General features: G+C 40.0%; 1 protein-coding gene across 4 annotated transcripts in view; it reads right to left on the bottom strand.

Moving 5' to 3' along the window:
- Positions 1-27,114, bottom strand: part of si:ch211-51h4.2 — a 320,169-nt gene that overhangs the window by 276,356 nt on the left and 16,699 nt on the right. For all 4 annotated transcript variants that reach the window (XM_043702225.1, XM_043702228.1, XM_043702226.1 and 1 more), the window contains exons 2-3: positions 5,154-5,195; positions 1,487-1,560 (exon numbers count right to left, since the gene is read on the bottom strand). In XM_043702225.1, the coding sequence (XP_043558160.1) occupies positions 1,487-1,560; positions 5,154-5,195 (116 nt within the window). The remainder of the gene's footprint in view (positions 1-1,486; positions 1,561-5,153; positions 5,196-27,114) is intronic.

Here is a 27,114-nt window from a genome sequence, read left to right as displayed (position 1 = left end):
GTAGCACTGGGAGTAATCCAGACATTACTACCCTTGAGATCCTCCTTTTTAAATTTCTGCCTCACTCTCTGTAATCTCCCTTCAGAGTCTCAACCTTTTCCCTTCCATTGTCGTTGGTTCCAATGTGGACAATGACCTCTTACTGGCCCCTCTCCCCCGTGAGAACATTCTGCACCCTCTCTGAGACATCCTTGATCCTGGCACCAGGGAAACAACACACCATTCTGCTTTTTCTCTGCTGGCCACAGAAATGTCTGTCTGTATCTCTGACTACAGAATCCCCTGACACAATTGATCTCTTGGAAGCCAACGTCTGACTACAGAATCCCCTGACACAATTGATCTCTTGGAAGCCAACGTACCCCTCGTTGCATTAAAGACAGTCTCAATACCAGAAACTTGGCTGTTCGTGCTACGTTCCCCTGAGAATCCATTACCCCCTACATATTCCAAAACAGCATACCTGTTTGAAATGGGTATATCCACAAAAGACTCCTGCCCTAGGTGCCGACCTCTCTTACCCTTCCTGGAGTTCACCCATCTATGTGACTGTATCTGAGACTCTCCCCCTTCCTATAACTGCCATCCATCACATACTGTTGCAAATTCCTCATCGCTTCTGTCTCTCCAACTGATCCACTCGATCTGATAAGATTCGCATCCAACAGCATTTATGGCAGATATAATCCGCAGTAACCCTTAAACTCTCTTTAAACTCCCACATCTGACAAGAAATACATATTATTGCAAAGGCTATTTTTGCTCCTTCACAATCTACAGACCCAGAAAATAACACCGTCTTATTCCTCTACAAACACTGCCCCAGGTTAAATTATTAGCTATGGCTAATATTTTAAGTTTAATCAAGAGACTTATCTCCAAAAACATATAATCAAGAAAGAATCCACTATACTTATTACCGCAGCCTTTCTCTTGGACAGACTTAAAACAACAATTAACTTATCTGATTCTGTGTTGTGAACTTCGCCCAACAGTTCCTCCAAGATTAGTTGTGAATTTCACTGTTTGTTAATTTTCCCAGATGCACTCCGATGTCCAGCGATACACGAATTCAAACAGCAAAGGCAGCAACTGTGCAGGTTCGTTTTCTCTCTCTCTCTCTCTCTCTCTCTCCTGCACTGTCCTCACCATGTGCTTCCTTTGTCTGCCCTTCTCTCTTTTAAACTGCTGTTGTTTTGACTTTTTTTTTCCAAAGCAATGCAACTGCATATAAAACAGTAATTGCTGCTCTTGGAATTCGAGGAAATCATCTCCAACACCTAAACTACCTCAAAAAAAAGGAGCTGCTCTTACAGCCAGAAATCTTTCCCGTCCTCCATCTTGATTACCCAGAATCCTGTATCTTAAACAGAAATCTATTAAATATTATTCCTTGCATAAGAAAATGTATCATTAGATATACCTTCACCTATGTGTTAAATGCCACATAAAGTTACTTACAACAGTCACTTTCTGAATGACCTACCTGTATAAAGAAGCCTGTTATGAAGGAAACCAAAAATGGCTGTAGTCCAGCATGGGCAACTGTGCCAGGTAAGCCTGAAACAATTAAAAATAAAGGTGTTCATAGCTTCTCCACCTTATGCACCCAATATTTATGTGGAAACAGGCAGGCAGCAGTGGTCATGGTAGTGAGATGATGACTAAGATGACTAGCAACAAGCAAGGTCACAGAGGTCCTTTCAACTTTAAAAGTAATTTGGAGATACTGGTGTTGGACTGGGGTGTACAAAGTTAAAAATTACACAACACCAGGTTATAGTCCAACAGGTTTAATTGGAAGCACACTAGCTTTCGGAGCGCCGCTCCTTCATCAGGTGGTTGTGGAGGACACAATTTCAAGACACTGATATTATAAATTCTGTGTCTTGCAATTGTGTCCTCCACAACCACCTGATGAAGGAGTGGCGCTCCGAAAGCTTGTGTACTTCCAATTAAACCTGTTGGACTATAACCTGGTGTTGTGTGATTTTTAACTTTAAAAAGACCTGCTTACAATATTTTCATTCTGTTGTCCCCAGGCAGCCTGCCAACTGGGCTAGTTGGCTAGATGCCACAGTGGACAAATAGCAGGAGAAAGTGACTTCAACAGTGCTGGACAAATAGAAGGGAGAAGGACTGAGAGCTGAGAAGAGAGGAGCTAGGTGGTAATGAAAGAAAGGTCATCGTTGGAGGGGGGAGGTGAGTGAGTAAGGGACTGGATCTTGGAGAGGATTGGTGGGGATAATAGGCGGAAGGATTTATTGGAAATACGTGACAACTGTAATAATTTTAAACTTACTTGTCACACTGTAAACATTTGTTTTTAAATTCTATGTCTTACAATCTTATATTCCACAACTACCTGATGAAGGAGCAGTGCTCTGAAAGCTAGTGCTTCCAATTAAACCTGTTGGACTATAACCTGGTGTTGAGAGATTTTTAACTTTGTACACCCCAGTCCAACACTGGCAGCTCCAAATCTTACACTTATAACAATATCACAGATAAGTTAAGAGTAACATATTTTGGTATTGTAACTTTTGGTTTACAGGAAAAGTTTTGATTTGGAGTCACTAGCAAGGAGGTAATCAAGGCCCACCAGACTGGGAAATTCAAATTCGCCAGGTGTTGAAGTCGTGTTGGTAAATTCACCGAGGCAGATGCATGTGGGAGACTAACTGGAAACTAACTGAGAAATTAAAGAAAGTTGGAGCAAATTTCTGGAAGTTATGACACACCTCAGTTTGGATCAGGAAAACTAGGTAAAAACAATGACTGCAGATGCTGGAAACCAGATTCTGGATTAGAGTGGTGCTAGAAAAGCACAGCAGTTCAGACAGCATCCGAGGAGCAGGAAAATCGACGTTTCGGGCAAAAGCCCTTCATCAGGTATTTCTGATGAAGGGCTTTTGCCTGAAACGTCGATTTTCCTGCTCCTCGGTGCTGTCTGAACTTCAGGTAAACTACTTAACCTCAGGTAACTGTGCCTGGCCAAAAATGGGTTCTCAGCTGACATTAAAAGCAGCAGCAATGTTCTTTCCTGGATTTTGATTTAAAGTGCTCATAAGATATTGTTAAATTAATATTGCTTTTTCTTTTTAAAAAACAAAATATACTTGTGTGATCTTTTCTGTTAATAACTGGACATGCAAATTTGTTTTTGGAAGTTATCTGCCTCTATTTAGATCATAAGTTTCCAAAGCATTATTCATTGCAGGTCACGGTTTGCACTCTGTGCTGACAAGTCTGGGGTCTATATATTGGTGTTTTTATTATGGTTTATGTTTCTGCCTTTCACTGCTGATTACAGTAGGTTTTGTCCTTTAATGCCAGGCAAAATACATCTTCCAGTTATTTGTCCCTTTAACACTTACTTTTTTACTATCAGTTCCCAAATGTTAAGATATAAGTTATTGAGAATACATTTAACATTTATTTTATTTATGATGCAGGTCTGGCTTTATTTATCAAACTGAAAGTAGTGAAATAATTACTGTTTGTTTTTCAGCTTCCTCAGATGCATTCAAATCTGGTCTTAGGGATGAAACAACTATAAGTAAAGACAAGCTTTATAAAATCTTCATAGCCAAAATTTAAATATGTTCCTTCTTGCTGAATTCAGATGAAAACATTAATTTAGTACACAAACCATGCCGCCAGTCTCCATGCACAGATCCGTTTTTTTATCCCTAATTGGCCATCCCGACTGAACTTTGTTTTCTCTTCTATGTTAGCTACCAATCTTTTTTCATACTTCTTCTTGATTTGTTCTTTTATCTTTTTCACTTTCTCTCTGAAATGTTAATATTCAGCCTGTTTCTTATTTGTATGATCAATGTGACATGTAATGCCAGCTAAATTTCATTCAATTTTATCTTAAGCAATAACTTGAAATAAACTGACAGGATACAAATAAGTATCAATTCTATGAACAATTATTACATAATTTCTTGTTTTGAACCATTAAGTAAGTAAATCAACAACTTCTTCGTTCAGATAAATAATTGAGCCAAGGGCAAAGTAAAATATATTATCATTTAGCTTAAATAAATAGCTTTCTGCATTACAATAAAATGGTAGCATATTATCAAATAAACTCTGAGTTAAATAAATTTAACTAGATGTTATTCCCAAATACAAATTCTGTGCAATGCATCTGTTAACTTAGTCATTCTGTGAAGCTAACAGCCTTATCAAGCAATCCCATTGTTCTGCTGCTGTTTCACCTCTGTTACTGCACTTCCTGTTGTTGTACTGTTGATAGGCTGTTTGGGTTCATTTTCACCTGAGAAATTATTAGTAGAAATGGGGTGGTGCTGTAAAACTGCTAAACAATGATTATGGCAGACCTTTTACAATGGGCTGTTATGACCTAACTGATTTTTCACCTTGAAGGTGAGCTGTTAAACTGTAGCTAAAAACATTGCCCCGACCTTTCTCTACATTTTCTGTGTTCTTCCTTTCCAAACACTTAGCCAACTTCAAATGCACATTGAGTCAGTTACATTTCAAATAACATAATTGGCAAAATATATAAATGCTGGGATTAATTAGTATCAACAATATATGCTCATTCATTTAATGTAGTTTTACAAGGTTCAATGCTGTTCATAGCTTTCAGAAAAATGTAGAAGTATGATACTCATTTTTAATACAAAAACAATACCATCCCAACATAGACAGAGCAAAGCCAAAGGAGGGTAATATTATTCAGAGACAATCACTGTAAGTTTTGTTAAAAATAAAAAAAACCATGGAAGTGAATAGTTGAACCATTGTATCAAGATTAATAAGCTTTGAGAATACAACTCAACAAGCCTCCTTCAAGTGCACTTCTAAATCCACACAACCTCTAACATCCAGAAGAACAAGGACTGCAGATGCATGAGAACACCAACAAGAGCCAGTTCCTGTCTACGTCATACATCATTGAGAATTGGAAATATAACTCTGTTCCTTCACTAACAATGGGTCCAGATCTACACCTCCTTACCTAATAGCCCTGTGGGTAAACATACACAACATGAATTGTTGAAGAAGGTGACTTACCACCATATTCTCAAGGACAATTAAAAATAGGTAACAATTGCCACTGATACCCACATCCTATGAACGAATACAAAATGTAAATGTCAAAGCGAAAGACTTACCTAATATTCCCGTTCCCAAGATACAGGCAATTGAAATGAGATCTAAAAATAAAACAAACAGAAAATATTCATTCACCAAAGGTTTTAATGCAGAGATTTAACCTACAAACAACAGTGCACTTTTGTGTTCAGGACCAAAGCAACAATGCTCGCTGTCAACCTTGTAGAAAGCTGCTCATACAGATCTCAAGGTGCCTCTGACATGGGTTACTCTTCCCCAGTAGCATCTTAAATCTGGAACCAAGTCAAGAAGCTCTCTCAGCAAGCTTCACCAGTGATACTAACAGCAGCAAATCACAGTGAAATATTCACAAATAGCAAACTAGGAAGTTAAAATCACTTAAATCCTCCACATAACTTAAACGTGCAAATCGCAAAAAAGTGAGGTATCAAATTAAGGTCGAAACTAAACAAAACACCTTTCCTTTCAAGTAATGTGAAATCAGCATGAAGAAGAAATTTGAGACTACACAAAAATGAAGCTAGCAACTCAGGACTAGTGACAATGTTTAGCAATAATTATGGAAATAGTAAATGCTTAAAACCCCAGTTACAGCACATTTTCAAAGGATTTTACTGCAAGATGGAGTTTCTCATCAACTAATTTATTTCCTGTTGATTCCTGTCAGGCCCTCCCTCAACAGCACATTTTTTGACATATGGCTTTAGGACACTTCAGAAAGTTTGGGTTCAATAAAACTGGTCAAGGAGAAAATAAGATCAAAACTGTTGTCAAGCTTAGCCTTCTGTAGAACTCTATTTATTGCATTTTAGCACTGTATGCAACCATGCATAGTAATCTGGGAGATACCAAGTTCTTATCTTATTGGTATATTCAAAGATTGTTAGCTACAAATAATAGATGTGGTTCTTGCTTCACTCTAATTCCATCTACGCTGAGTTATTTATGCCATATGGAAAGTGGCTACATGACATCATCATAAGGTTATCCAAGAATCCAAAAGTCCATATGTAACAGCACACTCTCTGTACAAGCATGGTTCACTGACAGCAAGACTTAAATGTGTGCAGACTGCTGAAGTTGCCATCAGTTTCATTGGAGCAAGAGGATGAATGCTGTCAGTTTCACCATCTACTGTTGCAAAGACTGTGTCAGTTCTCACACAGCATGAAAACTGGTACAAAATTGACAGAAATAAGTCGAAATGTAGTGAGTAATGTGACATGCCAATTGCATGCAACTGATCCAGGTGCTGTCTGTATCTTGGAAACTTTATTTTGAAACTGAAATGTAGGCATCCAAAGTGACCACAATACACAGAATAATTTCTTGGGAGTTTTGGAGAGGCTCAAAAGATATTTCAATCCTTCCGGAAGTCTTAGCAGGATAAAAACAGTGAAACGTAAAACTGTACCAAAATATGCAATCAAACGAAATCTGGAAGCAAATGGCTGAAGGACATAGACCTCAATCCTGTTTCAAGGCTGGTGATATTTGCTGTTTTTCTGGAGTGTTCACCATTACTATGCAGATCAATTCTGGTACACTTCAGGTTTCAAAAATAAAACCGCTATCTTATTTAATTCTGCAGGCTGCTGGTTCAAAAAGTGCACCCTGATTTAAATTGTACCAGACTGGTTCCAACTGGTTCTGTTACACATTAAGGGCTTTGTAGGGACAGTTTTTAAATGTTTCCTACTTCAACACTTACGGGTAGCACTTTAGTTCCTGCCTCATATGTACAATATATAACAGGCATTGTCTAATTAGGGAGCATTGCCTTCTTTTTTTAGAAAATAGGCATTGATTTATGGTGACAGTTGACTATTACTGTCATGGGCTGTTTCTGTCATTTAATGTGCATTCATTGCAGCAGATAACACTTATTTATTGGTCCAAACCTGCAAAACCAGATCCCCACAATCAGCACGAAGCTCTGTAGTTACAGTTGTGGGACAATGGTAATATAATTACTGAAAATTTATGTTGGTCTTCCTTACATGCCTCTTTTTCCATCAACATGCTCAGTATAGTTTACAACAACAGATGTCAGTGTCGAAAGCGTGGTGCTAGAAAAAGCACAGCAGGTCAGGCAGTATCCAAGGAGCAGGAGAATCAAAGTTTCAAGTATAAGGCCTTCATCTTATGCCCAAATGTTGATTCTCCTGTTCCTCGGATGCTGCCTGACCTGCTCTGCTTTTCTAGCACCACACTCTCGACTCTAATCTCCAGCTTCTGCAGTCCTCACTTTCTCCTCCAAGGACAGATGTCAATCTTTATTATCAGATAAAATAGTCTTCACACCATTTCTATAAAATTTAGCCATGAGACATTTATGGATTTATGAAAAGATCAGGTCAGGAAACATGCCAGAGACCAGAGTTCATATCAGACAACTAAAAGACTCTTCTCCAATTGGATCTTTCACATTTGCTTCTGTGCACTATGCTGTACATACTGTGACAGTTCCTTGAGATGGAATCTAATCCAACGTGGTGACAGGCCCATGTAATGTGGGGATAGGCTGAGTGCCAGTTGCCTGGAGGCAAAATCTCCTGCAATTAAACCTTCCCATTTAGGACAATATGACAATTAGGCTCATTGGTGAGTCTGCCAGAATTTAATTGTGGTCCAGGGATTAAATGGGAGTCACACAGATTTCCCACGCATCTCCACGAGCAGAGAATAAAGTCTCTTGGGTTTTCCAGCAGCTTCCAGTGGGTATGTGTAGTGAATGGAGGTCCTTAATGATTGAGGTGTATGGCATTGAGAAGTGATTGGCTGCTGATAACTACAAAATTTAAGGATCCAGCATGCTTATTGGGCTGGATAGGTTTACTCATTTTTCTCTTTGCCTACATTATCAGATTTGTTTCCATAAGAATAGTTTGACAAGAAGCTTCACCCTAAGTGAGATGTCAAAGATAGTGCTACACTTGATTGAAACAGTATTTGATTCTGAACAAACCATGATCTCATTTGATATCTTCATGCTTCAAGTAGTTGTCAAGTTTAATAGATGTGGCAAAAGTTAAAGATATTAGATTAAAAAGCTGAATTTTGACAGTTTCACCAGATTTAGACTCAAGAAAAACAGCTTTGAAACAGTGTGTACAGTTTGTTAGAATTCTGAGCTGGGAACCATTTCTGACAAATACTTCAAACATCCATTGGTAACAGTCAATTTGATTTTTTTTAAAGAATGAAGAATAATTACACAGTTTGCCTTTTAGCACTTTTTGACATTACTATCTTGCAGAGCTTGGATTTCATATATTGACTGCACAGTGAATATCAGACAGTATTTCAGTTAGTTAAATTAAATTGGAATGCATGAAGTAGTGTGCTGGCCTGTAGTCATAATACTGTACTAATAATATTACCAAAGGCACATAAAAATAAGTCCTATCCCTGATATTGCAAGCATCTGCATGTATCTGTACAGAGACTACTACAAAACAGAACTTGCACCAATTCAAATAAATGAACCAGCTTTTAAAAACATGTTTTTTGATTCCCACAAAGTTCAGCAGTGTAAAATGAATTGTGATGAAATTCAAAAGCTAAGCCTCTTTTGGATATCCGTCTTCAGAAAGATCCCAGTACTTCCTGAGAAACATTGCTTTTACACATTGTGACCCTGGGCATTGGCCAGAATTGGGAGGGACAGCACAGTAATAGATAAAGGGAGAGAATTGCAATTCAGAAAGCAATGCAGTAGCAGGATTCACCACCTGAAATTTTCCTCATTCTCCAAAACAATCCAAGCATGGATAATGGTGGAGTATACCTTCCCAAACGTAGATGAGATATTTTCATTCAAACAGACAAACTGTCACCGCAACAGCAATCCTGTCATAGGCTGTAAAATCAAATTCTTTAGGATAGTGCTCCAGAACTAACTACCTGCACCTACTTCAACAATAACCTTCCTTCATGAGATCAGAATGGGCCTGTTCAAATCATGTTTGTACATAATGTTCGAAAGCCATTCATTACTTGAGTCAGAGATATACAACATGGAAACAGATGCTTCGGTCTAACTTGTCCGCGCTGACTAGACATTCTGTGCAAATCTAATCCCATTTGCCAGCATTTGGCCTATATCCCTCTGATCCATTCCTATTCAGATAACCCGATCAGGTGCCTTTTAAATGTTGCAATTGTACCAGCCTCCACCACTTCCTCTGGCAGCTCATTCCATACACGCATACCGTGTGTGAAAAAATCACCCCTAAGGTCCCTTTTAAATCTTTCCCCTCTCACCCTAAACCTACACCCTCCAGTTTTGGACTCCCCCACCCCAGGGATAAGACTTTGTCTATTTATCCTATCGATGACCCTCAGGATTTCATAAACCTCTATATGGTCATGCCTCAGCCTCCGACCCTCCAGTGAAAATATCCCCAGCCTATTCAGCCTCTCCCTATAGTTCAAACGTTCTTCAGATATTGAACCTGGGAATGAATGGACTCCTCTCTTCATTCCACTCCTAAAGCTGGTGAAAACAGAGTTTAAATTTCAAAGGGAGGCAATATTGCCAATTTAATAAGTAAATAAGAAATTGTCTATACTTTGATGTCAGAGATCAGCTAGCCAGGTTCCAGCAATCAGTTAACAAGTAAACAGTTTTATTTCTAAAACTCAGAGATGCGGAAATTTTTCAAAATAGATTCCAGTTGTATAAATTATACCCAACAACTTACTAATACAAAAATCAACATGCACACAATATCCCCGAAGAATGCAAAGAAGACAGTAAAATCCTGCAGAGTATCAGACCTTAACATTTAACAAATCAGGGAAAAAAAATGCATATTTTCCAGAAGTTTACTTCTAGCTGAACGGTCACTTTCCCTACAGTAGTTGCTGATTCAAACTGAGTTTGTCACTGAGTTTCCTTCTCACTGCAGTTGGAACTGTGATGTTGCCCGGGAAGACAGGAGAGTTGATTCAGAATTCTCCCTTAAGAACACAGGTTGTGGTTATGAAGGCTGTCAAATCAATGGCCTAGCTTAGTTGAGAAATATTTCAAAGAAATAAAGGGGCAAAGCTGTTCCCCTTCTATCCTGTGATAGTTCCTATCTGAGACGGGTACTTCAAAGGCAATTCCACAAGGCTCCTTTAGCATCTGCTTCCAAACCTACAACTGATATAAGCTGGCAAGGCAAGGGCAGCAGATACATGGGAGAAGCACCAGCTATTAAAACCACACAGTATCCTGATTTGCTACTAAATTGCTGGTCCATCACTGTCAAAAGTTCAAAAATGTGGAAACTTCTTTCCAACAACACTTTAGGTGTACTTATTCCCATGGGCCATAGTAGCTCAAGAAGTAAGCTTGCCACTACCTTCTCTGGGCAATTAAGGAAGAGTAATAATGCTGGTTTAGCCAAAACCCCACAGATGAATAATAAAACGAAGCATCAAAACTCAAGAACGCAATGAATAGGGGTAGGACTTTCAGCTTCTCAAATTTGCTCTATTGTTCAACAGGATCAAGGAACTTCAATTCTACCTCAGCTACAACTTCGCAGATCATCCCCAAATTCTTTAAACCATAGAATAGAGTGATAAAGTCATAGAGATGTACAGACCCTTTGGTCCATCTCGTCCATGTCAACCAGATATCCCAACCCAATCCAGTTCCACCTGCCAGCACCCGACTCATATCCCTCCAAACTCTCCCTATTCAGACACTCATCCAAATGCCTCTTAAATGTTGCAATCATACTAACCTCCACCACTTCCTCTGGCAGCTCATTCCATACATGTACCACCCTCTGTGTGAAAAAGTTGCCCCTTAGGTCTCTTTTAGATCTTTCTCCCTCACCCTAAACCTATGCCGTCTAGTTCTGGACTCCCCCACCCCAAGGAAAACAGCTTGACTATTTATCCTATCCATGCCCCTCATGATTTTGTAAACCTCTATAAGGTCACCCCTCAGCCTCCGACCCTCCAGGGAAAACAGCCCCAGCCTGTTCATCCTCTCCCTGTAGCTCAAATCCTCCAACCCTGGCAACATTCTTGTAAATCTTTTCTGAACCCTTTCAAGTTTCACAACATCTTTCTGATAAGGAGACCAGAACTGTATGCAATATTCCAACAGTGGCCTAACCAATGTCCTGTACAGCCACAACATGACCTCCCAACCCCTGTACTCAATACTCTGACCAATAAAGAAAAGCATACCAAACACCTTCTTCACTATCCTATCTACCTGTGACTCCACTTTCAAGGAGCTATGAACCTGCACTCCAAGGTTCCTTTGTTCAGCAACACTCCCTAGGACCTTACCATTAAGTGTATAAGTCCTGTTAAGATTTGCTTTCCCAAAATGCAGCACTTCACATTTATCTAAATTAAACTCCATCTGCCACTTCTCAGACCATTGGACCATCTGATCAAGATCCTATTGTAATCTGAGGTAACCCTCGTCACTGTTCACTACACCTCCAATTTTGGTGTTACCTGCAAACTTACTAACTATACCTCTGATGCTCACATCCAAATCATTTGTATAAATGACGAAAAGTAGTAGGCCCAGCACCGATCCTTGTGGCACTCCACTGGTCACAGGCCTCCAGTCTGAAAAACAACCTTCCACCACCACCCTCTGTCTTCTACCTTTGAGCTAGTTCTGTATCCAAATGGCTCGCTCTCCCTATATTCCATGAGATCTAACCTTGCTAACCAGTCTCCCATGGGGAACCTTGTCGAACGCCTTACTGAAATCCATGTAGATCATGTCCACCACACTGCCCACATCAATCCTCTTTGTTACAGCTTCAAAAAGCTCAAACAAGTTTGTGACACATGATTCCCCACGCACTATCCTGAATCAGTCCTTGCCTTTCCAAATACATGTATATCCTGTCCCTCAGGATTCCTCCAACAACTTACCCACCACTGACATCAGGCTCACTAGTCTATAGTTCCCTGGCTTGTCCTTACCAACTTTCTTAAATAGTGACACCACGTTAGCCAACCTCCAGTCTTCTGGCACCTCACCTGTGACTATCGATGATACAAATATCTCAGCAAGAGGCCCAGCAATCACTTTCCTAGCTTCTCACAGAGTTCTAGGGTACACCTAATCAGGTCCTGGGGATATATCCATTTTTATATCTTTCAAGACCTTAAAATATGTTGAATATATTCCAGAACCAACCTTCCACAGATCTCTACAGCAGAGAATTCTAATGATTCTCAAACTTCAAATTTGAACACATTTTCATTCCAGTCCAATGTGAACTGACACCTTATTCTGAGATAATGATGTCTTGTTCTCAACTCTTTAAGTCAGGGAAAACATCCTTTTGGTATAAACTCTGTCAAGTCACATAAGAATTTCAAATGTTGCAATGAGATCATTCATCATTCTTCAAAATCTGAAGGAGTATTGACTCAAATTACTCAAAATCTCCTCATAGCATAACTCCCATATCACAGCAATCAGGATGGAGTACGAGATAGAAGTACAATTTGTACTAAATGTGCCTCCTGGTTTGCTATAGTCATGTCAGCTCTATTATAAGACACTCACTGCAGTCAGCCATCTCACAGCCAATTCAATAAGACATGGCATGAGTTAAATGGTTGTTCCTGTGAGTTTTTCTGTGTTAGAGTGGAGCTGAGATTGAGGGTTAAAGAGCTGCATAGAAGCACAGCTACTAAAATAGAAACATAGGAATGTTCAGAGCTGCTGAAAACGGATAAAACCCACAGGTAGCCATGGAAATAGCACAAAAAACAAAGGCAGCAGCTGAAGCACTTGGTTTGACCGTAAACATTCCTCTCCCGGCACTGGTCAAAATGAAGTAATAGGAAACAGAAATGTTAGTTTCCTTTTCACTAGCAATGGCGAAACTGCAGGATTGTGACAGATTTAATTAATAAGCTGGAGCAGTAGGAGTAGCGAAATGTTATCACTGTTGGGGGTGAGGAGGTGGAACTATTTTAAATGTATCCGTCCCAAATCATTAAGAACAACAGAAAAAACCCAAAATGCAGAAATTCTTGAAGACCCGACTCTATCTTGGCCAAAATGGATGATGCCTGGAAAGGGATCAGAAAACAGACACACAAGCCTGTGCTGGTCTTTTGGCCCTACCCACTTTTGTTCCTAACATTGGGGGAGTCTGAAAATTCTGTCCAATGTATTTACTTAGTATCTGTTCCATTTTCTTATTCTCTGATCTAATTTCCTATTTGCACCTTTAAGCCACCCATATTTACCACCATTACTCTGTTCCTTTCAATATTTTGTTATATTGCAGATATCTTGCTTTGGGTTTCTAACCAACTTTGACTTTGATTTGTCGTCGATTTTTTAAAAATTCGCTTATGGGAATGAGAACATCACTGCCTGGCCAGTGTTTTGTTTTTGGCTACCTTTGACATTAAGGCAGCAGCTGATCAAGTAGATCATAGCAAAATTAAGGTTAATGGGAATTACGGGGAATTTTGTGCACTTGGTACCCGACACAAGGCAAGATGGTTGTGGTTTTTGGAGGCTAATCATCTCAGGCAAAGGACACTGTAGCAAGACCTCTTCAGGGCAATTATCTCAGCCTAACCAGTTTCAGCTGCTTCATCAATGACCTACGGTCATGAAATAACTGCACAGAGGCCAGTATCCACATCAGGGGCCAGCTTGGAGTCAGTCCCCTAAACTGAGGAGATTCTTATCTCCTGGTTATATATATTTGTCTTTTTCTCTTGTCTTTTCTCTTTTTTTTCCATGTTTGTGTGTATGCAGGTGCAAGATGCAGTGAAAAACACCGAATGCCTGGCCAGTGTTTATTGTTCATCCCTCGTTGCCATTGAGAAAGTGATGGTGAACTGCCTTCTTGAACCGCTGTAGTCCATGTGCTGTAGGTTGACCCATAGTGCCGTTAGTAATGAAATTCCAGGATTTTGACCCAGTGACATTGAAGTAACAGCGATGTATTTCCAAATCAGGATAATGAGTAGCTTGGAGGGGATCTTGCAGGTGGTGGCATTCCCACTTATCTGCTGCCCTTGTCCTTCTGGATGGAAATCGTCATGGGTTTGGAAAATGCTAAGGATCTCTGATGAATTGAGCAGCAAGAAATACTGTTTGAGATGTGCAAGCCCACTCTCTCAAATGCACTTCTATGCTGTACATCTCTATGACTCTATGAATACTTGAAAGGCTTCTTCTAAGACTGTCACAGCTTCCCTCAACAAGGTCCAGCAAAATTCTCACTTGCTCAGCTCCCTAGGACTTATGACCACTGATTTCAATACATAGCTGCCTACTAATTCCGATAACTTCCTCTTGAGTTCTAACAGTAAAAAGCCATTCAATTGTTCTTGATTTCTGCCCGAGTCCTCTGTACAGAATCAGTATTGTTCAGCTGCCTTTACAGCTGTACAGTAAACTATTATAGTCCTAACATTGAGCCTACATCTGTCTCTCATAGCCTCACTGTTGTCTGTAATCTTTGAAAACCTCTTCATTAACCTCTGAACTGTCCTGAGTGACCTGTTGAAAATGTTGGATTAAGCTTCTCCCCTATTGATCGGTAGATATGACATTTTGAAACAATCAAACATACCACTCTTAGAACAGAATGCACCCTGAGGGTTACATTCTCACAGAATGGACAGGTCGAAAAATATGATCCACAAGCAAAGAACTCACAACTCTATAACCTGGAAGTAGGTGCTGGGGATGGGGAGCTGTTGAGAATCAATTCGAGCATTGACATCTTATCCCTTTGACAAAAAAATTACACTTTGCCAAAATATTGTCAAATTAAGCCCAGAATGTCCAACTCCTCAAGGCACAATTGAATTCAAAGGCTTCTAAATTGGCGAGCAAAGTTGACCATGTGGAATGTAAAGATTTTATACGAATTTTACGACTCTGATGCTTTTAGATTCCACAATACACAACAGTAATACTTTTATTGAAAGGTAAAACATATTTTAAAATTTATCATATTTTATCAAACAGGATTAAATTTCATTTAGGATTGGGATTAAGATGTTAGTCAGAACTCTGGAACATTTGGAATAGGTAGTGAAAATTGTAAATGGCATCACTCAATTAAATTTTAGTTTATTATTTTTCAATATTTCTAGTGACCGCATAAAACAATTATAAACTAGCTTGATAAATGAGTCCTCAGGAACAAATGAAAATATGGAATGTTATTACCATGATTAAAATTTAAGGCAAAATACTGGACTAAATCTGGAAAGCACTTAGTTCAGAAGAGTATTAAAATGATTAACAGCAAATTATAACCAAAATTCCATCTTGAAACCTGAAGTATAACTGGTTCAAAGACAAAGATTGTACTATGCAATACAGAACAGGAAAGACTCAGTATTCACTTGCCAACTCAGACTCATTGGATGATCTCAACTGCGTCAGTTGTGGAGCAACACAACAGCTATTCCCTGATTGTGATGGAAGGAAGTGTGGATGGACAGCAGGTCATAAGCTACTTTGTTATTTTACTTCTCTCGTGAAACAGTCAGAAGTACTACAAACCCCAGTGCCATGTTCTTACATAAGGGCATTTGAATTAGGAGCAGAAGTAATCCATTTGGCTTCTTGAACCTGCTTCAACATCACTAAGATCATGGTTGATTCTTTTTGTGTTTTGAATTCCACAATCCCATCTACCACCAATTACCTTTCATTTCCTTGCCAAAAAGAATTTATGTACCATGAATAGTCCATACATTCGTGGACACAGTGAGCCAGGAGGTCAAATCATATCATATGTATCATCAGGCAGGTTACTAACCTTATCAGTAAGTAACACAGTAAATTGCCTTAAGTGTGTCTATTTTGTCGTGCGCTGTAGCAGGTCGTATTGATATAGACTTGGAATCATCATTCTGGCAACAAAATGCATGTTGTGCTTAATTACATTTGCTGAACATGACTACTTTGTTGGGTATATATATGTACATCAAGGTTTTTCTTAAGGTTACGCAATGCTACAAGCCGTTCATAGTGCAGTTGAAAGAATGTAAATAACTGCACCTTTCTCATAAGAAAATAGGGGTCATGGAGACTGCAAATCTCAGCTGCCTTCCCATGACAACATTCTAACCAATCAGAGTCTGCCTGTCTGGTTTGAGAATGAAAACTGACAGTTAACTTTTCTTTCATGCCAAGGATGACCCAACCAATCAGAAAAGTCTTTTCATGCTGTATATATCAGCATCCCTTTTATCCACTATGTTTTCTGCATACTAATGACTGCAATCACTGCATTGCAAACATACATAAATCATATTAATCCCTTACATTTCCAGAGTAAAAGCTCAACAAGAGTTAGTAAATTTACCTGTCAAGACACACCTGATTCCTAGCATCTCCTGAGGTTCACAACCTGATGTAACTAGCAGGGTTTCAGGAGAAACCTGCCAATATGCAAAGAAGTGGCAGTGACAAAGAAACTGAATTTGCAGCAGGTATTTAAATTGTGAGCTCAGTGTCACTGAATATCAGACTGTGAACAGTTAAACGTTCCAAATCAAAGAAAATAACTCATATTGTCCTCCCAGTGTGCGTTTATTAAATACTGGGAGACAAAAATTCATCTCTGAGTGTCTACACAAGGAATAAGTTGATTGAATATTGTAGACTATAGCAAGGAGCTTTAAGGTAACTAGTTTTCCTATCTCATACAGATCTCTGCCTCCCATGCTGATAAATCTTTAATGCAAGTCAACAGATTCTACCTATGGACCTGACAGCAATTGCAGAGGTCTAGTTTATTTGGTTTGACAGCAAAAAAAGAATAAAGTACCAGATGTCATGACACTCAACAATCAACAATGTTTGACTGGTACCATTATTACAGCTGTATGAATATTAATGCAGTAACGAGAGATCTAGTAATGCAGACTACAATCTTGATGTGGTCAAATTGACAGATGGAGGCAGGTAAGCAGCAGAAACATGATTGAGCAAGAAAAATGTCAGGCCTTACGATCAACAAACAAGTACTCAGGACAGAATTTGTTCAGGCTACTATGCATGAGAGACAGACAGTAGTACTTTTCTTGGTTTGCAGACAAAACTCATCAGATAATCCAGGAGCTGTATTCAAGAACTTTCTGTCTTTCTCCACAACTCCACAAAAACAAAATGCAAGTTTGGCAAATTTTGTCATCTTAGGGCTTGGACCAAAATGAAGAATCAAACTTCAAAATTCATGATTATGATCACATTGTGTTTTTGAATGTAAAATGAGAATCAATGTTCATACAACCATGAGACCGTGAGCTCTCGAGGCCTCAGACAACATGCCTTACATTTTGCCTTTTGGACAAGGTGGACAAATTTGCACTTAAATCTCACTTCTCTAAACCTGCAACCTTAACTGGGTAACAGTCAAGTAATTATAAAACAAACAACTCGGCAGAAAAATGATCTAGATAACAGTAGAAAATTCCATTTTAAAATCACTAAGTTGGTATACTGCTCTAGTTAAAGAACTAACTGCGCAGTACAGTATATGTTGGCCACAGATAGAGCCCAGGAATCCTGGACACAGACCATCAAGTCCAACAAACACCAAAAAAAAGCCTACCTGCCAATATTAAAATTGTACAGCATAGATCACAGCTACATTTGCATTAATCACATGCTTAAGTAATAACCATTCAGGAGCTATCAGTTCATATTGGTGGTGCTGCTGCATTATTTGGAAAATTTCAAGCATGTGAAAAACATTGTTGCTGTTGTGTCGCCATGTCTGACCAGACCAGAGGGGCTGCTCTCATTAGAGAGAAGCGACTGGTAGTGATTTAACCTGAGGGCCACCAGACCTCAGGCGAGGGAAGAGGTTGAGAAGGAGAGTCCTTCATGGCAACCTCAAACCAGTGATGGGAATTGAACCCACGCTGCTGGCATCATACTACTCTGCAAACCAACAATCCAGCCAACGGAGCTAAACCGATTACCATGAAAAAAAATTCTCAATTGGCATATGGCTAAGGATCTGTAAATTCTGCCAATCTAGAAGACTATTGTACAAAATAAAAACTGAAAGAACTGTGGATGTTGTAATCAGCAACAAAAACAGAAGTTGCTGGAAAAGCTCAGCAGTTCTGGCAGCATCTGTGAAGAGAAGTCAAAGTTTATGTTTCAGTTCTGGTGACTGTTCTGTTTAAGACTGTTGTACAATGCTGACACTGGGAGTGCACAATAGCAACAGAAACACAGATTGAACTCATTTTATACACATTGCTGAAGAAACATTCTCTGGATCTATTCACAGCAAGTCCTGGCCAACACAGAAGTACTGTAGCTTTCTAACTAAAAGTATCATGGCAGCGCTCAAATAAAGTTGACCACAAAGACTATGCCTTGTCATTCGACTGGATGATGGTTGCCGAGTAAAATATGCATGATGGGAAGAGCTTAGTGGTACCAATTGACCAAAATTCAGGTCCATGAATTAATTCAAACATGATATCATTTCATGTCAGATTAACTTCAGTAACTGTGAACTGTTTGCACAAGAGCCCTGGCACAAAGGTCTGCACACTGAAACAGAGACGTTTAAAGAACCACATCTTCAGCTTGCCAGTGAAATGCACTAACCAATGCAATATAAATACTCCCACGGTTTGAACTGAATTGTGTGCCCACTTGAAGGTGAGGGGGACAGCCCTTGATATTAAGGCTGCATTCGACTGAGTGTGGCATTAAGGAGCCCTAGCAAAGCTGGAATCAATGGGTATCAGAAGGCAAACTCTCTGCTGGTTTGAGTCATATCTGGCAGATACGAAGATTAGGAGAAAATGGGAACTGCAGGTGCTAGAGATTGGAGTCATGAGTGTGGTACTGGAAAAACACAGCAGGTCAGGCAGCATCCGAGGAGTTGGAGAATCGATGTTTCGGGCATAAGCCCTTCATCAGGAATGAGGGATGCTTATTCCTGATGAAGAACTTGCGCCCGAAACGTCGATTCCCCAACTCCTCGGATGCTGCTTAACCTGCTGTGCTTTTCCACATTAGTTGTGGTTGATGGAGGTCAGTCATCTCAGCCCGAGGACGTCTCTGCAAGAGTTCTTCAGGGTAGTGTCCTAGGTCCAATTATCATCAGTTGCTTCAATGACCTCGCCTACGTTATAAGATTGAAAGGATGTGCGCCAATGACTGCACAATGTTCAGCACCATTCACGATTCCTGATTCTGAAGCAGTCCATGTTCCAATGCAACAGGAATTGGACAATATCTAGGCTTGGGCTGACAAATGAAAAGTAACATTTGCGCCGCACAAATGCCAGGCAATTATCATCTCCAATATGAGACGACGTAACCACAGTCCCCTTTATATTCAATGATGTCACGATCACTGGATCACCCACTATCAACATACTTGGGATTACCATCGTCTAGAAACTCAACTGGACCTGCCACATAAACACAATGGCTCCAAGAGTGATGGACAGATAAGGCCCCCTCAAAGTATATTAATAAGGTAGCCTAGACTCTAAACTTTTCTTATTTTTATGGCCAATGTCAGGTGCTGTGTTCCAGAAGCAATTCGATTGGTCAAACTACTCGATGTTAAGCAAAGCAGAATTTATTCAAACACAATAGTTAAAACACAACAAAAGAAAGAACTTAGAATAACTGTATTGGAAGACCTAACAGAATAATCGATACAGTAACTATTACTAATTAATGGTTCCAATACAGTAACGTCCCATAAATACACACCTTGGCAAAAAGATAAATTCAGAAAACAGATTCTCTCACATGCAATGCCCACAGTATGAAGAGAAATCCCAGTTTCTAGCTGTAACCGAGAGAGGCAAACATAGCTTCGCCATCTTCAAGACTTCAGTAGCTTCTGCTAAAAGCTAAACTTAAAATCCTTGGTTCAGTGGCTGGGAGCTTGACCACATTCATTCAGACTACCTCTATTGTTCCAGCTTTAAAACCACACAAGGCTTTATAAGTTTTTTTTATCTTCTCATGAACTGCTTGACACCTGTCCCCCAGTTTCTCCTTCTGAAAGAAATCAGGACAAAACACACCTCTTAAAGCTGTAGCATCATCACAAAAGTAACTTTCCTCCTGACTCCCCAAAGCCTATCTATTATCTACAAGGCACAAGTCAAGAATGTGATGGTATACTCTCCATTTTCCTGGATGAGGGCAGCCCCAGAAACACTCAAGAAGCTTGACACCATCCAAGAGAAAACATCCAGCTTGATTGGCCCCACATCCACAAGCATCCGTTCCCTCCAGCACCGATGCTCAGTGGCAGCAGTGTGTACTACCTACACAATGCACTGCACTGCATAAATTCACCAAAGATCTTCAGACAGCATCTTCCAAACCCATGACTATTTCTATCCAAAAGGACAAGGGCAGCAGATGCATGAGAACACCACCACCAACAGTTCCCCTCCAAGCCACTCATTATCCTGACTCAGAAATAAACGGTCTTCCTTCACTGTTCTCTGGGTTCAGAGAATTCCCTCCCAAACAGAACTGTGGCCAACCTACAGCATGTGGACTGCAGCAATTCAAATAGCTGGACAAAATTTGTTACTGAGGATGGCTGTTATGGGTGCTTATACTGTTGTTTGGTGTAAAACAATACAAAATTCTGGAAACTGACACAGTAACAAATCTGTGTTAAAACATTAATTTAAGGAAAAACACTGAATGCTGCTCCTTATACATGAACTTGCAAATATTTAGTTTATCCAGCCATTTGTTCCACCACTGATAAACAATTCAGTTTTCCACTACATTTGATCTTCAACTCAGTGAGACTGCAAGCAAAATTAAAGACTCTAGGAACTATCTGGATGCTCTGAAAAGCTGACTTCGCAGCCTCAGGTTATGCAGTAGACATGCTGATCTTAAATTATTTTTCCTTCTGTTGGCAGGTGTCAAAACTTTGTTTTGATTAAACTCCTGTCTTTTCTTTCCCGATAAGTACAAAGTGCTGCTAAGACATGTTACAGACAGCTGATTTTTATGAACTGCCAAAATATGAAAACTCACGCACCACCCCAAAGAAGAACTGCAAACAGTAATCAGAGGAAGATATATCAGAAGCTCAAAATAAGTACCACGAAGCCTGGGCCAAAGGTTAACTTGATAGATTTATTTTCCATTCACTCATCCCAATTGCCACTACCTCCTTCAGTGACTTAATCACTACGCATTTCATTTTTTCTACAGAATGTCGATTTACTCCTGACTAAGGTCCTTCACATCCACATCCTAATTGGAGATGATTCTACTGACGTCATGGCCGTGATTGAAGCCTGCCTCATGCATGATGGCCTCTTTTTAAGCCTTGCTGCCTGGCTACATTTCTATTACATTCTTCAAAAACCACCACTATAATAGGTCACAAAATCACACTTGTACTCTCCCTCTACTCCTCTGTTACTGTCCCACTCCTCTGATCTCTCCTTTAAAATGACCATTTTATATTGCATCATCCCCCTAATATGAGATTCAGTTTGTGGTGCCCTCCTTCAACCTCTGCAGTGAGTGGTCTTTCATTCTTGGTAATCATAACTCCAGTTCACTTTCCTCCTTCCCTTCTGAACTTCTGTCTTCTTAACCCCAGGGCCAAAAATCTATGCCTCCATTGAAAGTCTCTTCCACATTCATGGCCATGGTTTTATCCACTCTGTCTTGATAATCGATTAGGTTCTCTCCAATCACATCCTTCAACCATTTTCAAAATTCATGATCTCTTCCCAAGTTCTTTCAAACTCACAACCAGCTATGTTTTGGCTTTCCATTTGTCACTCAACCACTTGCTCATCTCTGATTTTAATGTTTTGGCGTCAATTACATTTTCATTCTATCCAATTGTTTTCTCTCACTGGCAATGCGCCGTTTGTCGCTCCCTTCAGTACTGCAGATTTAAGCATATGTTGTGCACATCTAAGTTTTCCATCCTTTATCACATTTGGGCCACACTTTCCACACTCACCCACTTTCATCATTCTGGAGAACAGAATGAATGTTCAGCGGCTTTTTTTTTCATTGTCAACTCAACTGACAACTCCAGTTACCTTAAATCCTTGCCCCTGAGGATTTGTTCAACCCTCCCCTCCAAGCAGCACAAAGATGTCATGGACTTCCTTGTTATTAAGGCAGAGACCATCCATTCAGCTACCTGTTCCTTCTCCTCAACTTTCCCAGCAAAGTTTGTCTGACTGAAATAAGCTATTCCAGACCTTGGAATCCTCATTTATCTTCATGGTGAACGTCTGATCCTTTACACGTTTCAACACAAACACCATCTACTACTAGCCCTGTAACTTTGCCAACCTCAACCTCAACACATTACTTGCTGATACCCTTATTATTGCCTTTTTCACCATTTCAAGACAAAGGTTTCCTCTCCATTTCATTCTCCTCCTTTCAGGCCTTTCTTCCATCACTATTGTTTGATCAATGTTTCCGTTATCCCTTCTTATGCTGTTTTTATTGGCCTAATTAAATAACTGTGAAGCACCTTCAGAGGTATTTTAATATAAAATTGTAAATTATAAATACAATTTATCATGTTTTGGGGGGAATTTTAATATCTCCAAGTCCTAATGAAAACTGTAAAACTTCATTTACAATAAATTTAATAGATTATGCAAATGAAGGACACAGCATGGTTTGTATTAAATACCTCTTATCATAGTAAATCTTTCTTGTTCTACCTGCACACTCAATAGCTGGGATCACATTCTATCTCATTATTTAGTTTTCAGGGTGAAATTCAATGTCAGTGGCAAACAAAACAGATGAGAATGGATTGACCAGCTATTATACACCTTGGCAGGTTTTCATTTCCATTGAAGTCAATGAAATAATAGAAACGATTTATTTATCTGTCCCATTCATCGAGACAGATTGATGTTTTGCTGACCAAGTGAAGTCCATAAATTTCTTTCAACACTACATGGAGCCCCAATCACAGCCACATTTGACTCTTTGCACATTGTCATGCTGCTGCAGCAACAAATGGCAGGTTTCTGAAAAGTATAAAGAAGCAGAGGGATACAATCAAAGAGTCATATGTTGGAGTGATTCCAATCCTGAAGATAACAGGGTCAGTAAATAATGCTGTGGTGGGCATACACGGTGCTTAACACTTACTGGCGAAAGCCAAGAGTGGATGTTAACTATTGCATTGTATAAAAGTCCTTATTGTACTTCATCAGGGTACTGCACAAAGTTCTGTCCACCGTATCATGGAAAATATTTCCTTAGGGTGGGGGAGTTGAAATTAGGGGGCATAATTTTAAGGTGAGAGGAGAAAGATTCGAAAGGGACCTGAGCAGCAACTTTTTCACACAGAGAGTGGTTCGTACATGGAATGATCTGCTAGAGGAAGTGTTAGATGCAATTACATTTAAAAGAAATTTTGGGCAGTACGTGATTAAGAAAGGTTCAGAGCAATTTGGGCCAAACACATGTGGACTAGGCTAGTTTGGAAAACTTGGTCAGTGTGGACATGTTGTACCAAAGGATCTATTTCCATGTTGTACTGGTAGCTCTTCTACAACGCGATGAATGCGTTCTTGTACAAGCCCACATTATAGAAAAACTGTACTTTAGAAACAGTGCTTTAAAGTGTTGGCAATGTAGTCACCTTACAGCTAACATGGTTTGAAAAGTTCACACTTTAGAAACAGTGTCCCCAACTCATCGATCGCATTACAGCAAATTTGAATTAACAAAATGCTCATTATGACAATACGTGCGGCCTCTTCCCTGGTGTCCCAGATATTACCTCCCTCCTTTCACCAATTTTGGAGTCTATACTCTAGGTATAATGCCAAGACCTAGAAGGCTACAAGTGATGCAGTGCTTCAGTTACATGTAGGGATGAAAGAAGCTGCAATTGTTCACTTAAGAGCAGAGGAAGATGAGGGGTGATATCAAACGGGTGTTCAAAATCTTGAAACATTATGGTAGTTTCTGTCTCCAGTGGCAAGACAGTTAGTGGCATGGTTGCTCAGCAGCTAGCACTGCTGCCTCACAGCGCCAGGAACTTGGGTTTGATTCTAGCCTTGGGTTACTGCCTGTGTAGGTTTTTCACATTCTCCCTAAGACTGCATGCGTTTCCTCCAGACATTCTGGCTTCCTCCACAGTCCAACGATGTGCAGGTAGGCGGATTAGCCACAGGAAATACAGGGTTACAGGGATTGGAGGGATTGGAGTGGGGGGGGGTCTGGGTGGGATGCCCTTCAAAGGATCAGTGTAAACTCAATGGCCTGATTCCACATTGTCGAGGTTCTAAAAGTATAAGATCAAGGGATAAGAGTCGTACACAGTGAAGCTGTGGTTATGTCCCCTAGTTATTAGCTTCCTTTAATGGCTTGGTAAAAGTTGTAAAGTGATTGAATTTCAACCTCAGTGGAATTTGAATAAATGCTTTTTATTGAAATAAAATTAGTAATGGAAAGTGCTTACAGTAGACACAGTAAAGTATTCATTCAAGAACTAAACTCTGGTTTAAAATTCACTCACAACATGCAAGTAGCAGGGGCTGTAAACTACAGCTGCAAGTCAAAAGGACTATTTATTTGATCTCTCAGGCTGAAGTGAGAGAGGGGTTCACTCAATCTGTGTCACAGAATGGTACTTATTTCAGAGTTTTTAAAAGATTTATAACAATTGGAAGAAATCAATGTTCTTCCTAATCTCTCATACTAAATTTATTAGAGAATTTGGAAGAGTTATTCGTGATAAAAAAAGTATTTAGGTTATGAACAAATAATGTGGTGCAGCTGGCAATTGTTTGGGAAGAAGTATAACTATTAGAAGCATTGTAAGATTCCAACAACAGATGATAGAGGTACCTAGTAAACATCATGAGATTATGAGAGGACATAGGGCTGTCAATGGAGTTGGCTAACATTGCATGTTTATTGGATTGGATATATAGATTAGGGGATGTGGCTATTGAGATCAATTATTGTAGAATAAATAGTATAAAAATGTCACATTCAGCTGGGGAAAGTTACATTTTCATTGACCTCTCCTCCAATCTGAGCTGTAATTAAGAAGGTAACCGGGCCCCATTTGAAAGCCAAATTTGGAGTGGTCTCTGGCCTCTCCCACGTGTGGTAATTGGGCTCTGGATAAAGATTGCATGTACTGCTGAACACAGAACTCAAGACTCCTCTTTGATAATACCCCTACAACAATTGGCTATTCTTAATTGCACTTGAGAAGGAGTTGCGGGCTGCCTCTTTGAACCATGGTGGAGAACCTGGGGTGCCAGTCAGGCTGGTTGCTTTATCCTTGATGATGTAAAGATTCTTGGTAGTTACAATCAACCAGGGAAGCAGAGAGTATTCCATCACACTCCTGGATTGTGGCTTATAGGCCTGGGTGCTCTTGTACACTAGTCAATGAAAGTATGCAGGTACAGCTGACAGTGAAGAAGGTAAATGGTAAGAGGATTCAAGTGCAGATATCTTGTTGCAATTGTATAGGGCCTTAGTGAGACCACACCTATAAGACCATAAGACCATAAGACATAGGAGTGGAAGTAAGGCCTGCAGGTACAGCTGACAGTGAAGAAGGTAAATGGTAAGAGGATTCAAGTGCAGATATCTTGTTGCAATTGTATAGGGCCTTAGTGAGACCACACCTATAAGACCATAAGACCATAAGACATAGGAGTGGAAGTAAGGCCACTCGGCCCATCAAGTCCACTCCGCCATTCAATCATGGCTGATGCGCATTTCAGCTCCACTTACCAGCGTTCTCCCCGTAGCCCTTAATTCCTCGAGACAACAAGAATCTATCAATCTCGGCCTTGAAGACATTTAGCGTCCCGGCTTCCACTGCACTCCGTGGCAATGAATACCACAGGCCCACCACTCTCTGGCTGAAGAAATGTCTCCGCATTTCTGTTCTGAAATGACCCCCTCTAATTCTAAGGCTGTGTCCACGGGTCCTAGTCTCCTCGTCTAACGGAAACAATTTCCGAGCATCCACCTTTTCCAAGCCATGTATTATTTTGTACGTCTCTATTAAGTCTCCCCTTAATCTTCTAAACTCCAACGAATACAATCCCAGTATCCTCAGCCGTTCCTCATATGTTAGACCTAACTGCATATCTCCCCAACCCTTTCCAGCTCTTAACTTCACTTTATGCCCCTATTGATCCGGGCATAAACTGCAAGCAACTGCACGCAATATTTCGGGGGAACCGAATGAACAAATGAAATAAACGACTGGAGAAAGCCACAGAAACCTGTCGTTTCCAATAAAACATCTTTTGCTCAATCCTGCGCTGTGCACTTATCCTGAGCCCGATGCTCCAGTAATCTCTTGTCCGTGTCAGTAAAAGCTGCTCCACGAGGATTAATTACAGAACAGGTGCATCTAAATGGATTGAATTGCTTGAAGATGTAGACCATGGGATTGAGCACTTTCACCCAAAACAGTGACTGCAGCAGTACAGAATGAACAGTGCAAATGTGAGTATTATATTGCGCAGTACCTCAGTGAAATGGGAGGGTGGACGTTTAGGCAAGTTAGTTCTTGTGGGAGGGAGAGGTTACTCCGATAAAGGGTGGTTATGATATGTGAAACGCAAAGATGTGAGACAGCGGGTGTTTGAAGAAGGAAACTGATCACCACGAAGAGTATTTTTATGTAAAAAATAGATTGATTTTCCCAGCGTTTGCTAAGCACATATTACATGGAGTAAAACGGGAAAAATGCCGATTGCTGTGACAGTGATTCGAGCAGAACTTGCTGTGTTTACAATGCCAAGGAAGAACCATTTCATGATACTGGTGCCACATGGAAAATCACGATGCAAAAAGCAATAAGGATCATGGCAGAGATTATGCCAGGAACAGAACCACTCGCACAAAGGAATACTTGTGAAACAGTGACTGAGATGTGGGAACTCAGATTCGGTTGAATCTTTCACTTCTGTGTCCCGAGACACTGTAGTGATTGCAACACTGAGGTTGTCGGATATTAC

This window comes from Chiloscyllium plagiosum, chromosome 13 (assembly GCF_004010195.1).
Source record: "Chiloscyllium plagiosum isolate BGI_BamShark_2017 chromosome 13, ASM401019v2, whole genome shotgun sequence".
In the NCBI taxonomy this organism is placed as follows: domain Eukaryota; kingdom Metazoa; phylum Chordata; class Chondrichthyes; order Orectolobiformes; family Hemiscylliidae; genus Chiloscyllium; species Chiloscyllium plagiosum.
The sequence above is the reverse complement of the archived record's forward strand: the minus strand, read 5'-3'. Positions and strand labels throughout refer to the sequence as shown.